This window comes from Schistocerca americana, chromosome 7, assembly GCF_021461395.2.
Source record: "Schistocerca americana isolate TAMUIC-IGC-003095 chromosome 7, iqSchAmer2.1, whole genome shotgun sequence".
Lineage (NCBI taxonomy): Eukaryota > Metazoa > Arthropoda > Insecta > Orthoptera > Acrididae > Schistocerca > Schistocerca americana.
In genome coordinates, this window is record NC_060125.1 from 594,625,121 (window position 1) to 594,645,929 (window position 20,809).

The following is a 20,809-nucleotide window of genomic DNA, read 5'->3' on the forward strand; positions in this document are numbered from 1 at the left end:
TCAGGGTCAAGACACCCTGTCTTCATTCCTTCACAACTACAACGCCTTCTGTCCAATGGGCTTTAAGTGGTCTCCTCAAAGACTGTCAGAAAGTTTTAGCTTTCGGCCAACAAGGCCTTTATCAAAAGTACACACACACACACACACACACACACACACATACACACACACACACACACACACACACGACCACGACCACGACCACAATCTCTGGCAACTGGAGCCAGACTGCCAGCAGCAGGGCGTTATGGAGCGGCAACTGGGTGGGGGTAAGGAAGATGCTGGCATATGGGGAGGTGGAGGGATAGCAGGGAGGGGTGGGGGATATAAAGTGCTGCTGGAAGCATACATCAAAAAAGTAGTAACTGTGGGTGGGCGACCTGCACCACTCCCCACATTGTCCCTGCGTGCTCCCAGCAGCAGTTTACCATCGCCCACCCCTGCCCTGCTATCCCTTCCCCTCCCTATCCAACTCCCTCGTTACCCCTGTTGCCTCTCTAATAATGCTCTGTTGCTCGCAGTCTGGCTCCAGCTGCCCGAGATTGCGGTCGTGTGTGCGTGTGTGTACCTGTCCTTTTTTCCCCCTAAGGTAAGTCTTGCCGCTCCCGGGATTTGAATGCCTCCTTACCCTCTCCCTTAAAACCCACATCCTTTCGTCTTTCCTTCTCCTTCCCTCGTTCCTGATGGAGGAACCTTGGGTTGCGAAAGCTTGAAATTTGTGTGTGTGTTTGTGTGTTTTTTATTGTGTCTATCTACCAGCACTTTCTCGTTTGGTAAGTCACAGCGTCTTTGTTTTTTATATTTATTTTCCCCATGTGGAATTTTTCTTTCTATTATACTCATATCATTAATTTGTCTTTCTTATGATAAGCAGCCATCTAGCTTTCCTTACTTATTCCTTTTTAAAATCTTTCAACATTAAATTTTCTCATTTGCAGTCAGATAGTTATTTCTCCTATAAAGAGAACATAATTCGAATTGATATCCATTCCTGGTAATCTTTTAATATTTTTCAAAAAATTTCGAAGTCTTTCCTGTAGTAAGTCTGGTATCTGATGGAGATGTTGGGTAGCAGGTATCCTTATACTAGTTGAAGTTATCTTAGTCTTATGTGTTGCATGTACAACATATAATTCAGGAGTATCTTTTGCAAAAGTCCACCAAGAGCTCTTCTTCGTCATTCCTTTTCCTAACGTGTACTTTTTCACAGTTCTTATTTCTTGGCCTTTGCCCAGTTCTGCATTCCAGTCATTATACCTCCACCTTCAGTATTATACTGTTCGTTTACTTCCTTATCAAGTTGACTGCTGTGTGACATATGCATTTGTATTATCACTTCTTTTTTCTTTTTTTTCTGTGGATTTTCATTGCCATCAACATTTCCTCTAGATATCTCACTGATATCAAATTAGCTTGAGTTTTGGTCTTAATATTATGACAATATTGTAAATTTCTTTTCATGTTCCTCCTGGATAAAATATTCTGATTTCATCACTTATAAATTCTTTCTTTTGCTCCCATCTCATTTAAGAGATTCTCATTATAGGCACCCTGTTTTTGTCTCATTTACACCTTCAGATTCTCCAGCTTTCTCACTTGTAATACAATCTACACTCTGTGTTCTTATTTCCCATTTTGTTTCAGTGTGGGCTCCCTTAGCACCTCCCATCTGGACATGCAAACAGGGAACTAGTTTACATGCAGAAATAATTTTTATAATAGAAGGACTTGTGCTATTTATGCCATTTTTCTGTGACTTTGTAAATGTGGTAGTTTCCCATTGGTTTCACATACCTTTTGAGGGTGCCCTTTCATTGGGGACAGATGCCTTTGGCATGCACCCTAAACATAGTTACTGGATGTTTGTCTGTGACGTTTCCTTCACTGAGGTAACAAAAAGCCTTCTAAGTACTTCATACACTGAAGCCGTAGGATTCCTTAGCTGTTTGAGTTGTTTACTGCTGCTCAGTGCTTGGTGATACTGTTTTTCCAGATGGTTGAGACCCAATCAGCCTCTCTCCTTCCTTATTCTGATCCAGGAAATAGACAGTGATAGATATATACTTGAAGAATCTATGGATGAATGAACAACTAACTTTGTATACATTAAAATGTCATATACAGAATTGGATAGGCAGTGCAACATAAATTTTGTGATAGCCAGTTATGTTTCTGAGAATTGTGTGACAAACATTTTTTCATTTTAAGAATAATCAAATCAGTCTATAAAGAAAAATTGTATTTCTACATAGTCTCATTAAAGAGTGTGACATTAAATTTAATGGTTTTTACCTTACTATTCATATCACTGAAGTGTTTTCAGTCTATTTGTGCTAAATACATACTACTTTGCATGGTTTGTAACTGCTTAAAAATGTCTTGCCAGTGTATAAAGAATAATTTTTTGTTTAACAAAGAATAAGTCAGTAGCAGAAGACGAGCTTGAAAAATGCAATGGATGTGCTACACTTTCAGTTGTTTAGCCGATCGGCCACTAAAAAATAAATATTTTACCTAGCATTCTGAGGAAACCTCTGAAATCACTGTATGGTGAACATTTTGGCACTCTCTTAATTTATCTATAATATAAATATGTGAATTATGTTTTTGCTTCTGCAAACTAAATCTCTGTAACAAATTGTTACTATCTGATAAATTTCAGTGAATGGAAGACTCTCTGAGCAACTAACAGGCACATAAACGAAACTGAAATTACCACTAAACTTTCAGACGACGTTTTTCTCTCTCTGAGCTCACTGATTAACAGCAGCAGCAACACACACACACACACACACACACACACACACACACACACACAAATATTACATCTCGTTTATGTGCCTGTCGGTGGCCCAGTATCTCAACTATGTAACTAATGATTACTTTACTACTTTCATTATTTGTATTTCACTCATGATTTGCCAGTCTCTTAGTAACAGAATTCTGTAATGACAGTTGTCTGCTTTCAGTTACAAATTGCAAATAAAATAACAATATTTTGAAAAACAGTATCATAATCTTAAGTGGTAATGCTCATGGTTTGTGTATTTCAGTATCGAACATTGTTTCTGTGGTTTTATTTCGAGTGCTGCTGTAATTGTGATGGACTGTTATCAGTAGAATTTTCATTTAACATGCACAATAAACCTTTCTACTGTGAAAATGCACTCCTTAACTTTGCAGAATTGCATGAAAAATACAGCTTCTCATAAATTTAAAACACAAATTTTATGAGCTGGTGATCTGCAACCAGTTTTTCATTACAGACAAATGTGGAACACCCAAAAATAAGAGGCAATAAAGAAATTCCATGTGAAGGCCATACAGCCCAGAATCAGTATGTCAATCACGCAAAGTCTTGCAGGGAGCACTGAAGCAGGCTTCCCACTGACACACCAGGTTAAAGGTACCTCTCGGGTAAAATAACTTGTCCTGCTGTGTGAAGAAGTCCATAACTGCACATCCTTGTCTACAAGTAATTCTGACCCTTCAAAGCCTACAGAAAAGTAGGATATATTGCAGGAGAGCTCCAATCTGCACATTTCAGAATACATGCTGTTGCTAGGGAGGATCCAGATGGTGCAGGCTGTGAAGCAATCATTGAAGTGAAGAACATTGTCTTGGACAGCTCAGCATCTGTATGGTCCAACTGTCTCTTGGCCACAGTTTGTTGGTGGCCGTTCATGAGGACAGACAACTTGTTGGTTGTCATGCCCATGTAGAATGCAACACAGTTGTTGCATCTTTCACAGGTAGTCCTACTTTTGGTGGTATAGGTGATGCTTGTGGCTAGACTGGATTATATGATGGTAGGGAGATATATGGTACAGTATTTAGGCCTATTACAGGGATGTGAGATATGTGACAATGGGGTTGGTGATAGATATGGAATAGGAATGGAAAATGTTATTGTGTAGGTTTGGTGGGCAGTGGAATACCACTGTGGAAGGGGTGGGAAGTATAATGGGTAGGACATTCCTCATTTCAGGGCATGATGAGAGGTAGTCGAAATCCTGGCAGAGAATGTGGTTCAATTGCTTCAGCCTTGGTTGGTACTGAGTCACGGGGAAAGTGCTCATTTGTGGCTGGATGGTGGGACTCTGGGAGGTGGTGTGTGACTGGAGAGAGAAGGCATGGGAGATCTGTTTCTCTACAAGGTAGGGAGAGTAATTTCAGTCTGCGAAAGCCTCAGTTAGGCCCTTGGTATGTTTGGAAAGGGACTGCTTGTCACTACAGATGTGATGGCTATGGGTGGCTAGTCTTTATGGAATTGACTTCTTGGTATGTGATAGGTGGCAGCTGCTGAAATGGAGGTATGGCTGGTGGGTGGTAGGTTTGATATGGACAGAGATAATGAAATCTGCATCTGTCAGGTGGAGGTCAACATTGAGGAAAGTAGCTTGTTGGGTTGAGTAGGGCTAGGTGATGCAAATGGGGGAGAAGGTATTGAGGCTATAAAGGAATGTGATTAGGGTGTCCCCACCTTCCATCCAGATCATGAGGATGTCATCAGTGGGAGGGGTTTGATATTCTGGATGGTTAGGAAGGATTCCTTTAGGTGGCCCATGAATATTGACATAGGATGGTGCCCATTGCCGTACCACAAATTTGTTTGTAGGTGATGACTTCAAAGGTGAAAAAATTGTGGATGAGAATATGGTTGGTCATAGTGACCAGGAAGGAGGTTATAGTCTTGGAATCAGTTGGGTGTTGGGAAAGATATTGTTCAATAGCTACAAGATTATAGACATTAGGGATGGTTGTGTAAAGGCATGTGGCATCATTAGTGATGAGCAGGGCACCATATGGTAAAGGAACAGGAACAGTGGAGGACATGGTTGGTGACTTCTATATCAGTAGGTAGGTTATTACGGGTAGTAGGCTGGAGGTGTTAATCCATAAGAACAGGGATTTTCTGTGGTGGCAATGTACCCATTCACAATGGGGCAATCTATGTGGATGGGTTACGGATATTAGGAAGCATGTAGAAGGTAGGAGTGCAGTGAGTGGTAGGGATGAGGGGAGAGATGGACTCAGGGGGAAGGTTCTGGGAAGGTGACAGCTGGCAGAGTCCTTTTCCCAGGTTATCTCTGTGGTTCAAAACCACAGTGGTGGAGGCTCTGCCAGCAGGACAGATTTTAGGTGGTGAATTGCGGGTCTTTCTGTGGGCATAAGGTCAGCTCCCATGTTGAGGGATTTGAGGAATGATGGTGAGGCAAGGTGTGAGGTTAAGATATTCTGGAATATTAACAGGGGTGATTTGTGGTTAGTTGGGGGTGGATTACAGCTGGGTGGGAGAGTGAACTGAGTCAGACAGGGTTCAACATTGGTTTTGGGTTGAGTCTGATTGGTAGGGTTGGTGACGAAAACATGTTTCCGCTGTAGGGACAGGGAGAAGGAGATGTGGTCTTCAAAAAGTCCAGCATGATTGACTCAGCTAGTGGAGCAAAACGTAAGGGCTTTGGAAATGACTGTTACATGGAATTGAGACTTTTGGAGGACTGTACTTTGGGTCAGTTTAGGTTCAGGGTTCTGTATGGTGGTATGAGCAACTTTCTGAGGGTGTGCTTAATATATTAGGTCTGTGAGGCAGGGTTTTTCAGCTATGAGGCGATGTGGGAGAGGTTTTAAGGCTGTTATAGAGGTGGTGTATAGTAGTCCAAGACAGGAGTGGGAGATTGAAAGGTCGGAGAGTTTTTTGAGGTGGCATTGTGCTTATTGCTCTAGTTACTGAGAGCAAGAGTTTCATTGTGAGAAATGGATTACAGGAGTTTGGGATTGCAGAGTAGGAGAATTTTGTTGACAGAGAGGTGGTATTTCAAGGTGGTTTGGGCATGATTTTCATGGTTCTGCAGGACTAGGTTGGTGAGGGCTAAGGACTGGGGGAATCTGAAAAGATAGAGGTCACTGTGGAAGGAGGGGTTGCAGCTGGAGATGGGTTGATGGTAAGTCCATTTGAGGGGATTCCATGATCCAGGCAGTACCACAGGAACATTATTTGGGACTGACAAGTGAGCTCTGTCTAGGAATAAGGAAACTTCTCTGTATTCATTTTCATTACACCATCCTGGATTTCCTGTTATGTGATTTCTGCAACTTTTACTACTTCAGTCTAAATCAGTGGAACCAATTTAGTTCTGCAAGCTCCATAAAGTAATTCTTAGATTATTGTAATCGTGCAGTGCCAAACTATTGTGGTCATACATTGTCAAAAGAAAACAGTTGCTTCTAATGATCACATTGCTGCATGTAAGATTTTTATGAAGTCAAATAAGATGTAGAATGCACATTTTGTGCTTTCATATATAGCTTAAATAAAATGTTAGTGGTATTGCTGGATACTCCCCCTCCCCCCCCTCCCTCTCCCCAGCCCGCTCTCTCCCTCCCCACTACCACTCCACTAGACTTGCTGAAATGTCAGTCACAAAATTGTTTTAATCAGGTATACAGGCTATGTCAGCTAGTACTAGTACCTCTGTATCTGTAAACCCATTTGTTAGTGATTTCATTTAGGATAAAAATTCTAGTCCTATGGAGTTAGTGTAATATGAGAACATAAGTCCATTGTCCACAGTGCTTCACTCTCTGTGTGTGCTGGAACCAGTTTACATTAGTGTTTAACATTTTTGGAATAGGAATTAGTTACCAATGAATCTTTCATTAGTAACCAAGATTTTTATGGTCATTAGGATGTTGCTGGAAAAGTGTGTTTTTATTCAGGGATGAATGTGTTAACTGAGCTGCTGTTCAAAGAAAAGAAATGCATTGTTTATCAAGGGAAGGAGAAAATTTCTCAGATTGGTAAAAAAAAAGTGTGTGTTTTATGTCTAAAAACGTAATTTTTTTCAGTGTAGCCATAGGCCTGTGTGACCATGTGAGCACAACTCAGACTCTAAGTTGGCCACCTTCTGCCAGGGGACGATGCTAGTGATATGCATGATCTATAGCTTCAAGGAACATATGCCACAATCTCACATTCCCATCAACTCAGTACAATTAGAATTTATTGGGCCATGTTATGTTATGTTATGTTATGTGGTTTATTCATCTCATTACATACAATTTTCAAATCATTTGATTTGATGTACAGGAGACATGTCAAGGTTTACAAAAGAAACTTTTTTCACTTTTTTAAGAGAACTACAAAAGTTTACATTATATTTTACATTTCTAAGTTACAGCTACACATGTACATAAAATAATAAATGTATTACAATCCCTGTGTTCAGATTGTGAAGCTGTCCTCAATGAATTCGACAGAATAATAACACTTTTCCACCAGGAGAGTAAAGAGCAATCTTTTCAGTGAACCAATCTCCATTTTAAATATATTACTGCCTTTTATTTTATTGAAAATTTTTAACCCCATATACTCTGGCGTTTGGGCATAAAGTTTTAAACGATGTGTTGGAAGTTTGAAGTTATCTCTGTGGCGAGTGCTGTAGTTGTGGTCAAAATGGAAATTGTCTAGTGTATGTTGATTTCTATATAGGAACACCACCATCTCATATATGTAAAGTGAGGGGATAGATAGTACTTTTAAATTTTTTAACAGTGGTCGACAGGATTCCCGTTTTTTTGCAACACACATGTTTCTAATTACTTTCTTTTGTAATACTAGGAGCCTAGTGACATTTGCTGAATTTCCCCAGAAGATTATGCCATAACGAATAACTGACTCAAAGTAGCAGTGATAAACTATCTTTCTGGTATCTATGTTTGTGGCACCTGACAAAATACACATTGCAAATGCTAAGTTGTTCAGTTGATTTGCTAAGTAATCTATGTGTACCTTCCAATTTAAATTTTTGTCAAGATTTAGGCCTAAGAACTTCACGTGGTTTGCTTCTGTGATATCCTGATCATTGCAAGTTATCTTTATTTCACTCCTTTCTACTGATTTAGCTTCAAATTGCATCATTTTGGTTTTAGTTACATTTAGTTTTAGTCCATTTTGATAGAACCAAGATTCAAGTTTTTCTAAAGTGTTTTTGGCTTTTTCTGGAATATTTTCAGATACCTCATTTTCAATTAGAACTGATGTATCATCAGCAAATAAGACTGAATGAACATCAATAGCAAGTGGTAGGTCATTTACGTAAAAAAGAAACAGATAGGGACCCAATATCGAACCTTGTGGGACTCCTTGGGGAACTGTTTTCCAGTCTGATGAATAATTGGTTCCATTTGAAGTTAAAATTACTCTTTGTTTCCTACCTGACAGGTAAGAGTTAAACCATTTTAAAGCAGTGTCTCTGATTCCATACATCTGTAATTTGTGGAGGAGTAATGCATGGTTCACTGAATCAAAAGCTTTAGTCAGATCACAGAAAATACCTGTGACCTTTCTACCTTTATCTAACGTGGAGCATATTTTTTGGATAAACTCATTTATAGCATTCGCAGTGCTTTTACCCTGTTGGAATCCGAACTGGTTTTTAAAAATTATATCATTTACAGTAAGAAAGTTATTAATTTGTTTTGCTGCAATCTTTTCAAACACTTTAGAGAAGACCGGCAAGAGAGAGATAGGGCGGTAATTCCCCATATCTTCTGTCGATCCTTTCTTGAATAGAGGTTTGATCTCACCATATTTCAATACCTCTGGAAAGCATCCCTGTTCATAAGATTGATTTATAATAGTTGACAGTGGTTGGGAAATAATATCATACACATACTTGATTACAGATGTTGTTATTTCATCCCACCCATGTGAGGTTTTGTTTTTTAGAGACAATATTTCCTTTTCCACATCCCTTTGGGTTATTTTTTCAAATTGTTTAAAAGATGTGTTCTGGCTGTTTTCCAAATTTGTGATGCCCTGATAGAATGTCATATCCACATCCGATCTTACTACGTTTAGGAAGAATTCATTGAAACAACTTGACATCTGAACAGGGTTTACTATAATTTCATTTTCATGTCTAATTTTCAAAATCTCATGAATTTTTACTTTGGCTCCTAGTTCAGACTGAACAACTGACCACACTGCTTTTGTCTTATTTCTGTGTTCTCATATGAATTTATTATTTGCCATTTTTTTAGCTGCCGCTACAACTTTCCTAAATACAGCTTTATACTGTTTGACATAAATGACAAAATCTGGATTTCTGTTTGATTTTAACTCATTGTGGAGCTCTCTCTTTCTGGCACTAGAGATCTTTATTCCTGTTGTAATCCATTTGAGTTTACCATTAACCTTCTTTTGCTTGTATCTACGAGGAAATGATTCATTAAATACCTCTAAGAAACAATTTAATAATTTGTCATAGTTAATCGAGCTTGAACTATTGTAGTCTACAGGCCAGCTTATTATACTTAATTTACTGCGGAATAAATCCATTTTACTTTTACTGAGACCCCTTTTTATACACACTTCTGGAGACTTTAGGTTATTTGCTTTTGGGAGCTCAATAAACAGAGCTGAGTGATCTGAAATACCCAAGTCTAAGCAGTATTTGTGCTTATTTCCACTGTCAAATATGTAGTTAGTAATAATATTATCAATGCAGGTCACTGATCTGCTGTTTTCCCTAGTGCCTTCAGAAAAATTTAGCTTGAAATCAGATTTCTGAATTAAGTCACGAAATTTTGTGGAATCATTGCTTTCAACTAAGACATTTAAGTTGAAGTCTGCTGCTATAACAACTTTTTTCTTACTTTCTTTCTGGAGTTTTTCCAGGAGGCATTCAAATTTGGTTAAAACACTTTTGTTACCGCACATCCAGGAATTCTGTAGATTGCTATAACCAATGTATTCAGATCACTCAGCTCTACAGAGCAACTTTCAAACACGCTCTCTTCATTTAAATAATTAAAACTATCTCTTACTGTATAACTTATGGAAGAATTGACAAGAACGCAGGAGCCTCCACGAGATTTGCTTATTCTACAAAAGCTAGCAGCTACCTTATAATTATTAATACTATTTAGTACTTTTATACTATCTTCTGTTAACCAGTGTTCATTTAGGCAGATTATTTTAATATTTACGGATTCTGAAAGCAGAATTTTTAGTTCGTCGATTTTTGAGAATTTACGATTTGGTAGTTCTGCCCCTAAGCCATTTATATTCAAGTGCATCAATAGATCATTTTTTCTTTTAGTTATTTCGCGTGCATCCTTTGTTTGGTACCTAAACTTTTTATTTTCAGTTTGAATTTTTTCTTTGTCACCCCTATCACAATGAATTAGTTTCCCTTGCTTCTTAGGACTTTACACACGTCTATGAACATTTTACTAAGGTTCACAGAGCCTAATCTATTCAAGTGCAGGCCGTCTTTTCCCAGACACTTGCAGTTTAAGAATTTGTTTGGGTCAATGAATACTGCACCGAGTCTGTTGCACTGTTCCCTAATGCCGGTATTTATCCTGTTGATGTAAGTATCACTTACCGATCTTCGATGAATGATTCCACTAATTACCAGCCTGGCTGTTGGGTATACAGTTTTCGCCGATCTAATCAGATTCCGCGTTTCATTCACGATTTCTTCCTCACTGTTACTGCGGATGGAGTTTGTGCCCACGTGGATTAAGACACCTCTGTAATCGTCGGTACTTAAAGTTTTGTTACCAGTTTCGCCCGTGTTTCTTTTCGTGGACAATACATTCTTAAAGTGTTTGTTGAGCTGATGCAATCGGATTCCAGGTCGAACATCGACCTTGCAGTCCGGCACAATAACATTTTTTAATATAGAATCACCTATTAACAGAAAATCGTTTTTGTCATCTTCTTTGTTCGTTGCACTTTTACGTTTGCCCTTCTTATTATAGGAAACTGTTTTCCATTTATACTTATCACTTGTTTCACTGACAGAGTTCTCTGTTGTATTATTTGCCGTATTACACAAATGCGGATGTTTGCCACTTTGTTCAGTAATGGGTTGATTTCTACACACGCAGGATTTTCTTTCAATAACCAGTTCAGAATTTTCTTGTTTCAATGCTAAAATTTCCGCCTTCAGCGCTTCAATGTCACTTTGAAGCAATTTAATAATTTCTTCTTTTGAGTTCACGGTACTTACGAGTTCGGCCGTCTCCATACGCAAACAATGTGGACACGACCATGGAAACTCGTCTTTTATGAGTTTTAAATTCACTTTCGCGCATTTTTCATGAAACCAGTAGTTACACTTCACACAAAAGATGCCTTTCATGACGTGTTTCGAACATTCCCTACACGATGAACTATTTAATTTAACCTTTTTTGAGGACTGAGATGTGTCACAACACTCTTCTATCGGCGCCATCATGTTCCACTCTGACATTGTTCCATAGTTCAGTGACAATGTTCATGAGCCCATTCCACTTACTGAGCACCACACTGAAATGCCAGAAAAGGATCACAGGCTGAAAAGAAGTTACCTTCATCTAAACAGGACACAGCTCTTTGAGGCAGGAGCACTTTCTCTGATAAACAGTCTCGTGTGTGTGCTGGCTTCATTATTCCACACTTCAACTGATATTTATTCTTTTGATAATGAGAGAACTATTTAATTTCTTGAGAGCATCATCTTCATGTCACCTGGGTAGTCATACGCTTCATCACATTTGCTAAGGATGAATTGAAGTGCATTTTCACAGACATCTGTACCAGATTTTATAAGTGACCAGCGAGCCGCATGTATATGACAAAACTACTTGTATCTTGTTGTAGAATAATGTTGATTTCCTCAGAGGAACCTAAAGTTTGCAGAAAAAGCAGCAATTTTGTTTGTTGTAGAAGTATGAAGTGTTTTTCTCTGTTGCAGCTTGTGAGTTGAAAGCTCCTTCAATGGGCAGCTTTTTGGGTGGTATAGAGTCCTCAGGTTGGCTGAGACATGTGAAGGCAGTTCTAGAAACATCTCTGTTTATTGCGGAAGCTGTGGAATCTGGAGTGAGTGTGGTGGTACATTGTTCAGATGGATGGGACAGGACAGCCCAGGTGTGCTCACTTGCTGGAATCTTCCTTGATCCATATTACCGCACCATCCAAGGTTTTCAGGTAATGTTGTTGTAACATTTAACCTGTTTCCTAATGTAGTAGCTGCCACTTCGAGGTCACAATGTTTTGAACTCTTAAAATCATTAAAAGAACAGATTTTGGCCCACCGTGTAGAGAAGACGTTGTCTCACAGACAGGCGCAAACACACACACACACACACACACACACACACACACACACACACAAACAAAATCACTGTCTCTGGTCACTATAGACAGACGCAGTGGCCAAAGACAGTGGTTTGTGTGTGTTTGTGTGTGAGTGTGTGTGTGTGTGTGTTTACTCCTTTGGAGGAAAGCTTCTTGCACAAAAAGCTAAAATACCTAGCAGTCTTTCTGTTGTGCCTTCTTGCGACTCAACATTTCTTCTGTATGGTGGATAGCAATGCATACTTTTATAATACTGTCATTATTCCAGCCTGGACTTTCCACTATTAGAATTTACACACACAGACACACACACACACACACACACACACACACACACACACACACACACAAAGCACACATCAGACTAAGAGGGAACCCTACCTGTTAAAACTGTTAAAAGGGGAAAGAGAGACAGAGGAAAGAAACATTTTCACAGATAACTGGTTTGTCCATGTGATCTGTCTGCAACAAGTTCCGAAAACTTGGTGCACTGTTTTGTATTTTAAGTTGTGGCTCCTGAAGTCCAGCATTTCTCTCTCTTGTCATTGTAAGAATTTCTTAAATTGAATTTCCCTCTCTATAAAATCAGTATAATTATGGGTCAAAAATTTATTTTGCATAGCAGTCGTTCTCTTATGCAATCTCTTTTAGAGTTCAGGAATTGTGTAGTATGAAAATTAAACTTACTGTTAGCATCTCACAAGATTTATTGCTTTTATTTTGCTTAAAAAATACATTAAGAGCTTCCTTTGTTCTCTGTTGTTTATTTTTTGTGCCAAACTCCCTATATAAACATGTTTTGGTGTTGGGAAACATATCAAATAACTAAAAAAGAAAGTATTGTATTTCAGTTTTATAAAATCTGGTAAAATAAATTTTGGGTAACAGTCTCAATGCACACCATCTTCTTTCAACTAATCATGTAAGTAGCAAATGGATTACCATCTCTAACAATAAGCGAAGTTGTATAATGCTAAAAAATTTGTAAGATGATGATCTTGCTGAGGAAAATAAATGTGAGAGTTGTGAATATCTGCATATTGAGCTCATCATTGTCTTTGTAAAAGTGCGCATCTATAGACAGGCGCATAGACTTCTTGGGACTTAAACTCGGGAATGTTTTCTTCACCATTAAGGAAGAGGCAGAAATACTATAGAGCTACCTTTAGTCTGTACTATGGACATAATAGTGTCTGAAATGGGGACTCCCCACAAAAAGCTTGTGATTAAGATGACTTGATAGAAGGTCCCTTCTGGTGGTGGAACACACAAAAAGGAAGAGAAGGGTCCCCTCAACAACATGATCAGTGGATGAGATCTGGAAATTCATCATGGCTATTTTGTATTTGTCTTAAGTTGTTTGGAGAAAGTGTAAACAAAAATCTAAATTTGATAAACCAGACAGAGCTGGAAATCTTTTCCTCCAAAATAGTAATTCAGTGTCTTTAAGCAAGGCACTGTTTTTGTCAGTGCGCTTTAAGTGCTTTCCTTTGGCCATGTGTCCCATGTTCTTTTGAAAATCTTAGGAATTATACATTTGCCAACATTTAGTCATTACATGTGCCCAAGTAGCAAAATAAGCACAAAATTTGCTTCTGATCGCTCGTAGGACAACTAACTCTTAAGCCAGGGTGATCATTCAATGTTGTTCAGTTAAACTATGCTGTATGTAATAATTGGCTGTTGCACATGTGGCACATTCAGACAATATTCAACATCTTGACATTTTCTATACTCTGAAAACTATGTACGGATTTGACTTTATACTCATCGGACTTAAAACACACAAAAGTTCACTGTGATACCGAGCATGGTCCTTTGGTTTCGAGCTGAGTGGAAGGCTTAAACCAGAGGTTCAGATGATTTTGTAATAACCTTGGTTGCAGATTTTCTGTCCTCTACTATTGTGTGGAGAATTGTAGCATCTCTTAATAGGCTGGGGGTCACACAACGCACAGAAAGCAGCTATTAAGGAAACTGTATGCCTGGCATACACATGTGAAATCCATCCACAATCCTGATAAATGTTTTTATTGCAGAAAGAGTAGAAACACAGCTACATGAATCAGAGAAAGAAGTATTCATCATGGCAGATAGGAGAAAGAGAAGGTGAATATAACTGCAGAAGCACCCATGGAAGGATCCTAGAACTAGTGCCCCATATAAATGGTAGTAAGGCTACGTAGTATTAAAGACAGAAAGCAGGCTGAAAGCATACATTAATGGCAATGAAATTCTAACTTCTAATTGCAATGTGTATCAGAGATAGTCTGGACATTGGTGGTCTATGCATTTTTGTAGCTGTAATCTCTAGTGTGGTTAACAGGGATTCCAAATGTGGATCAAAGATGGTCGTTTGATGCTTTCATTGACCCCTGCCTCAGGAACAGTAGTGGCAAAGGACTTCAAGGAAAATCTGGAGAAGATTGTGCATAAATTTGCCGTGTATGTTATAATATTATAATATTATGGGGAGTCTTCAACTTTCAAGCTGTAGACTGTGAGACTCAAGTGGTGGGTAGTAGGTGAATGAAATCATGTGGAATTGATAGAACAGTCTGTGGTGTACTGCCAGTTCATAGTGTATCACTGGAGGTTTTGAACTGGCGGCACACCTGTGGACTGTCCAGTCAACTTCTGAATGCCGTATCCAAAAACGTCCTTGAGCATTTAATCAAAAACTGGCTTGTTGGGGTAACATCTTAGATTTCAAGAACAAGCTCGAACTTTTTGACTTGATTAGCATAAAGCAGGGAATCAAGCCAGAATGAGGCCACGACAGCATAACTGACTACGGATATCAGCTGGAATCTAAAGAAAGGTAGGATGATATTCCTGTTTAATAAGTGTGCAAAGAAACAGCTTTCAGATGACCAGACACCATCAGAAATTCATCTCTAACGACTGGAAATGTTGAGTAGAAATAGTTAAAGTTCATTGTTATTGTACATTATGACTTAAGACAGGTATGTACCGAGCAGATCAGTCAGGGATGGAAAAAAGCCACCATGGCTCAACAGTTATGTTAGAAGGCTGTTCCAAATGCAAAAAGAGCTTCATTGCAGATTTAATTGTATCAAAAGTCTTGTCAAAATAAAACCCAAGAGAAGTCAAATTTGTCCAAAGAATAGCCTTAGGTGAAACATTCACCAGATTCAAAAGTAAATTTTTATGTACCAGTCTGACGGAAAACCCGAAGCAGTTTCAGTCCATGTTAAATCACTAAACAGAATAAAGCCATCTGTCCTGTCACTTAGAGACCATAATGGCACCAAAACAGAGGGTGACAAAGAGAAGGCAAAAATACTGAATTTCTTCTACCGAAATTGTTTCACCGAGGAAGGTCATACTGAGGTTTCTCTGACAGATATCAAAGTAGGAAATCAACTAAAACCACTCATCAGGTGACAGGGTACTGGACCTGATGGAATATCTTTAAGATTCTCTGTAGAGTATTAGACAGAAATTGCAGCTCTTCTAGCACTCATCATCATAGGTTGGTGGAGGAGTGAAGTGCACCAAGTAATTGGAAAAATATATGCACGACTATAGGCTTATAGCTCTGAGTCAAGTTGTTAAAGAGTTCTAGAACACATTTTATGTTACCTGTTATGACTTACAGGAGACTGAAATTATGTTCTGTAGTTATCAACATGAATTCCACAAACAGCGTTGTGGGGAACCAATGCTATGCTGTTTATTCACAAGAACCAATAGGTGATAGATACTGGTGCCCAGGCTAAGGTCATGTTCCCTGACTTCTGGAATGCATTCAGCACAGTTCCCCACTCTTTCCTCAAGAGCAAAGTATGTGCATACAGAAAATCAGACTGGCTTTATAATTGGATTGAATAGTTTCTAGTTAATAGAAAACATGTCATTTTTAATGGAGAGAAATCTCAAGATGTAAAAATACCTTTGGGCGTACCCAAGGCAATTGTTATAGGATAATAACCATTTACGGTATCTGCAAATGGCCTAGTAGATAACATTAGAATCTCCACAAGACTGTTTGCAGTTCATGCTGTTGTATATGGAGAAATTACTATGCAAGAAAATTATAGCTAAATGCAGGAAGACTTGCAGTGGATTGTTGGTGGGTACAGGAATTAGCAATTTATTCTCGGTATAAAGAAATATAATACATTGTTCAAACAATGGAATATCCGGAATGGAATGTAACAATATTATGAGAAGGAAAGTTGCTACTCACCATATAGTGGAGATGCTGAGCTGCAGATAGGCACAACAAGAAGACTGTCAAAAGAGTAGGTTTTGGCCAGAAAGGCCTTGATTAGGTGCGCGCGCGCACACACACACACACACACACACACACACACACACACACACACACACACACACAATGACCACAGGCTCTGGCTCCCAAGGCCAGACTGCGGGCAGCAGCACATGATGGAAACCCTTCTAACCACCCAGAATCCCTAACCTCTCACCTGGTTCAGATTCATTGATGGCATCTTGGCGATCTGGATTGAGGGTGAGGACACCCTATCCAGATTTCCTCCAGAACCTCAATACCTTCTCCCCCATTTGCTTCACCTGGTCCTCCCCAACTCAACAAGCCACCTTCCTTGATGTTGACCTCCACCTCAAAGATAGCTACATCAGTATCTCCATCCATCAAACCTACCATTCACCAGAAATACCTCCACTTTGACAGCTGCCACCCATTCCATAGCACCAAGTCCCTTCCATACAGCCTAGCCACCCATGGCAGTCAGATCTGTTTTGACGAGCAGTTTCTATCCATTTATACCAAGGGTCTCAATGAGGTCTTCACAGACGGTAACAAAAACAGGTGTCCCGTGCCTTATATCTCCAGTCACTCATCACCTCCCAAAGTCCTACCATCCAGCCACAGAGTAGCATTCCCCTCATGACTCAGTACCACCTACAACTGGAGCAACTGAATCACATCCTCCACAGGGGTTTTGACTACCTCTTGTCATGCCCCAAAATGAGAAATGTCCTATCCACCCCTCTCACACTGGTATTCTGCCGCCAACTGAGCCTACACAATATAGTCATCCATTCCTACACAACCCCTGCTCCCAGACACTCACCTCAGGGCTCACATTCCTTTAATAGACCAAGACACAAGACCTGCCCCATACATCAACCCACCACCACCTACTCCAGTCCAGTCATGAGCATCCTAAGCTCGAACAATTGTGCTGCATGCTATGTGGGCATGGCGACCAACAAGCTCTATCTGCATGAATTGCCCTGACAAACTGTGGCCAAGAAACAGCTGTACTGCCCTGTTGCTGAACACGCCACCTGACATGACATTCTTCATTTCAGTGACTGCTTTACAGCCTGTGCCATTTGGATCCTTCCCACCAACACCAGATTATCTGAATTACATAGGTGGGAACTTGCCCTGTAGTATATCCTATATTCCTGTAACCTTCCTGGTCTCAATCTTTGTTAGTCATTGTCGTTTACCCACCTATCCCCTTCCCTATTCCCATTCCAGCACTACATTGTCCTCTATTCCACCAGTGCTACCACAGTGTTTTTACTTCTCTCCTTCTCCCCCTCCCTCCCTCCGCCCCCCTCCCTGCTCCCCGCCTTCTGTCCTCCATTCAACCTCCTGACTGCACCTAGCTCCCCACTTTGTCCTTGTACGCTCCCACAAGCTGCACTTTACCATCTCCCACCCTCCCCTGTTGTCCCTCCCCCTTCCCCTCCTCTCCCCAGCCTCTTCCTTTCCCCCACCACTCAATTTACTTCTCCCATCACGTGCTGCTACTCACAGTCTGGCCTCGGCAGCCAGAGACTGTGGTCATGTGTAAGTGAACTGTGCTTACCTTTTTGGTTGAAAGCTTACTTTTTTTGACGGTCTTTTGTTGTGCCTCTCTGCGACTCAGCATCTCCACTATGTGATGAGTAGCAATTATCCTTTTCATAATACTGTCAGTAGTCTGTCCTGGATTTTCCATTGTTTGATTTTGTGGGTTGTTGTAGTTATTTATTATTTGCGGTCTTCGCTTTCATTGGATGAACCTTCTACATTTGTAGGGTGTTGGGGCAAAGATACAAATATTGTGATTCGTTGGTATCTTAATATGTACATACTTCAGTGTGTTGGTTATTTTTCCTATGTGTCTAACAGCCTTCCCACAAACGTATCACATAATTTAGTACCTGATGTTTTCTGCATGGCCTTAACTGCTCTGCAAAGTGGATTATACTTGTCAGTATAGACTATCAATTTTGTGTCCACTTGTCCCCACTTCAATCCCTGACCTGCTGCTTACATGTGTCGTGCATAATTAGAGGTACTAACCAACCTGAAAACATACTACTCATGCAAATGAAGTAAATACTGATGTAATGTTGTTCAGTACACTGTCCTTAGCCATCAGTAGAAATATCTACACTTATACCCCTAGCGCCCTGTATATGCATTACCTGCAAACCACTGTGAAGTGAATGGCACAGAGTACTTTCCAATGTTCCACAGCAAAGGGTTTCTCACTGTTCCATTCACAAATCGAATGTGGGAAGAATGACTGCTTAAATGCCTCTGTGCACACTTCAGTTACGCTAGTCATGTTTAATTATCCCTGTGGGAGCAATATATTGGCGACTGTAGTATATTCCTAGATGCCTCACTTCAAACTGGTTCCTGAAAGTTTGTAAGTAGGCTTTTGCTGCGTAGTTGAGATACGTTTATCTTCTGGTATCTGCCAGTTCATCATCTGCTTCAGGAGGGTACAAGCATATGGACATGACTTCATTCAGTGTAGATTATATTGGATTTTAAAATGATGAAGCTTCAACCATCCAGTATATGTTCACAGAAATGCAAGTGCCAAGCCTGCAGTATGTGGATTGATAGTGTGGTGTGAATGAACTAACATCTCTCATGACATGAAGAAACACAGACAGCTGCTAGTTCCATTCCAAGAGTATACTGAATGTGCTGGTGGGTGTGGTGATCTGACCTTCATGGTGCATAGAACTTTTTATGCTTGATTTGTTGAAACCACAAATTTTTGTCCATGGATTGGCAATTTCCAAATGCCTAATGTAAATTATAATAAACAATTACATAGAAATTTACTTTATTCTATGACAGACAGCAGTGAAATGCCATCTGGGGGCTTGGTGTAGTTGGTGCTGCTGATGAGTACAATGCTCACACAACATCTAAAGGTTAAAAGTGAATTTGAGTCATGTGTCTGTTATATATTTCCAGGAAGAATGCAGTGCAACAGAAATAAGACATTCTTAGTACTTCTGTTCTTGTGCTTTCTTACCGGAGGACTCAGTCCAGGGGAGAGTACTCGTAACATTTAACGGCTGACTTCAGAAATTCCACTCAGTCTCCTCTTCATGCGTAACAGTAGCAGATATCTAGGAAGAATTGAATGGACCAGGACTGTCTTTCCTTGTGTAGAACCTCCTCTGGTTCATGAAATCTTTATAAATTGTCTGTCTTCTTTATGAACTAATGGTTGTATAAATGATTTCTCATTTGATTAATTGTTTCAGATTGTAGTTTTGCTGTATTATCTTACTATTGGGTCCTTAATTGCATACCCAGCAAGATGACACTGTAGTAATACAGCAAACTCGCATTTGGGAGAATGGCCAACCAGATTTATATTTTCTGAGTTTTCTTAAGTTGCTTTAGAAAAATGTTAGGATGGATCCTTTGAAGAAGACATGGCCAATTTCCTTCCACATCCTTTCTCAATCTGAGTATGTGCTCTTTTTCTAATGACCTTGTTATTGAGTGGACTTTAGATCCTAATCCTCCTCCCTAAAGTAAATGGCTGTGTATCTGCTGAATGACTCATACCAGACTGATCTGAGGTCACATTATCATATCAGCTGAACATTTGCACACACATTTACATTAGTACTGGTCACTTTATACTATCTTTCATCACTCTGCTCTGCTTCTGAACTGTGATTTTATGATGGCAGCTACCATACCTCCTATACACTGACAAGTGAAGAAAATTTGAGGACTGTTGTCCCATTGATGATGAACTCATTGATGAAGCACAAACACTTACAGGTAAAGATTGGGGAGCACATTGGCCTTCTCCTTTTCGGAGGTTCGTTTCAGGCATTTGCCTTAACTGATCTGGTGGATGTTGCTAGCAAGAGCTAGTATGCTCAGCAAGAGAAATAGCCATAGTAAATATAAACAGAGCAATCTTACCATAGTTAGTAATTCCCCACTCCTCATCCATTTGCAAATGAATGGCCAACATATATAAGGAGTGGAGTATTGGCAACAACTTGCAGAATAGCACACTTGCTTAATGTCAAAAACTTCTTGACTATAAGCATTCTGTACTCATTTCATTAACTGTGAATGATAAACTGATGATGATGCTTGGTTCAAATGTGAAACACATTAAATACTTACCTATGAAAGTAATCCATGAACTGAAAGTATATTGATATAGGAAATAGACTAGTCAGGTGGCTGTTATAAGGTTCATGGGAATTCTAATTCAGACTCAGGTATACAGAGGAACAACTTTTGCTACGTATTAATGCGATGCTGGCTGTCACAAATTCTGCTTCTGTAGTGCTCAAAGTCACCATTCTTTGATGTTGATAGGATCACATTATCGGTCCATGGGATAACAAAAACAGAAAACCAGAAGTTGACTGTTTTGTTTCTCT

At 39.6% G+C, this 20,809-nt stretch overlaps 1 protein-coding gene across 1 annotated transcript in view; it reads left to right on the forward strand.

The window, feature by feature from the left end:
- Positions 1 to 20,809, forward strand: part of LOC124622641 (myotubularin-related protein 6) — a 442,887-nt gene that overhangs the window by 333,404 nt on the left and 88,674 nt on the right. The window contains exon 8 of the mRNA XM_047148418.1: positions 11,751 to 11,983. Within this exon, the coding sequence (XP_047004374.1) occupies positions 11,751 to 11,983 (233 nt within the window). The remainder of the gene's footprint in view (positions 1 to 11,750; positions 11,984 to 20,809) is intronic.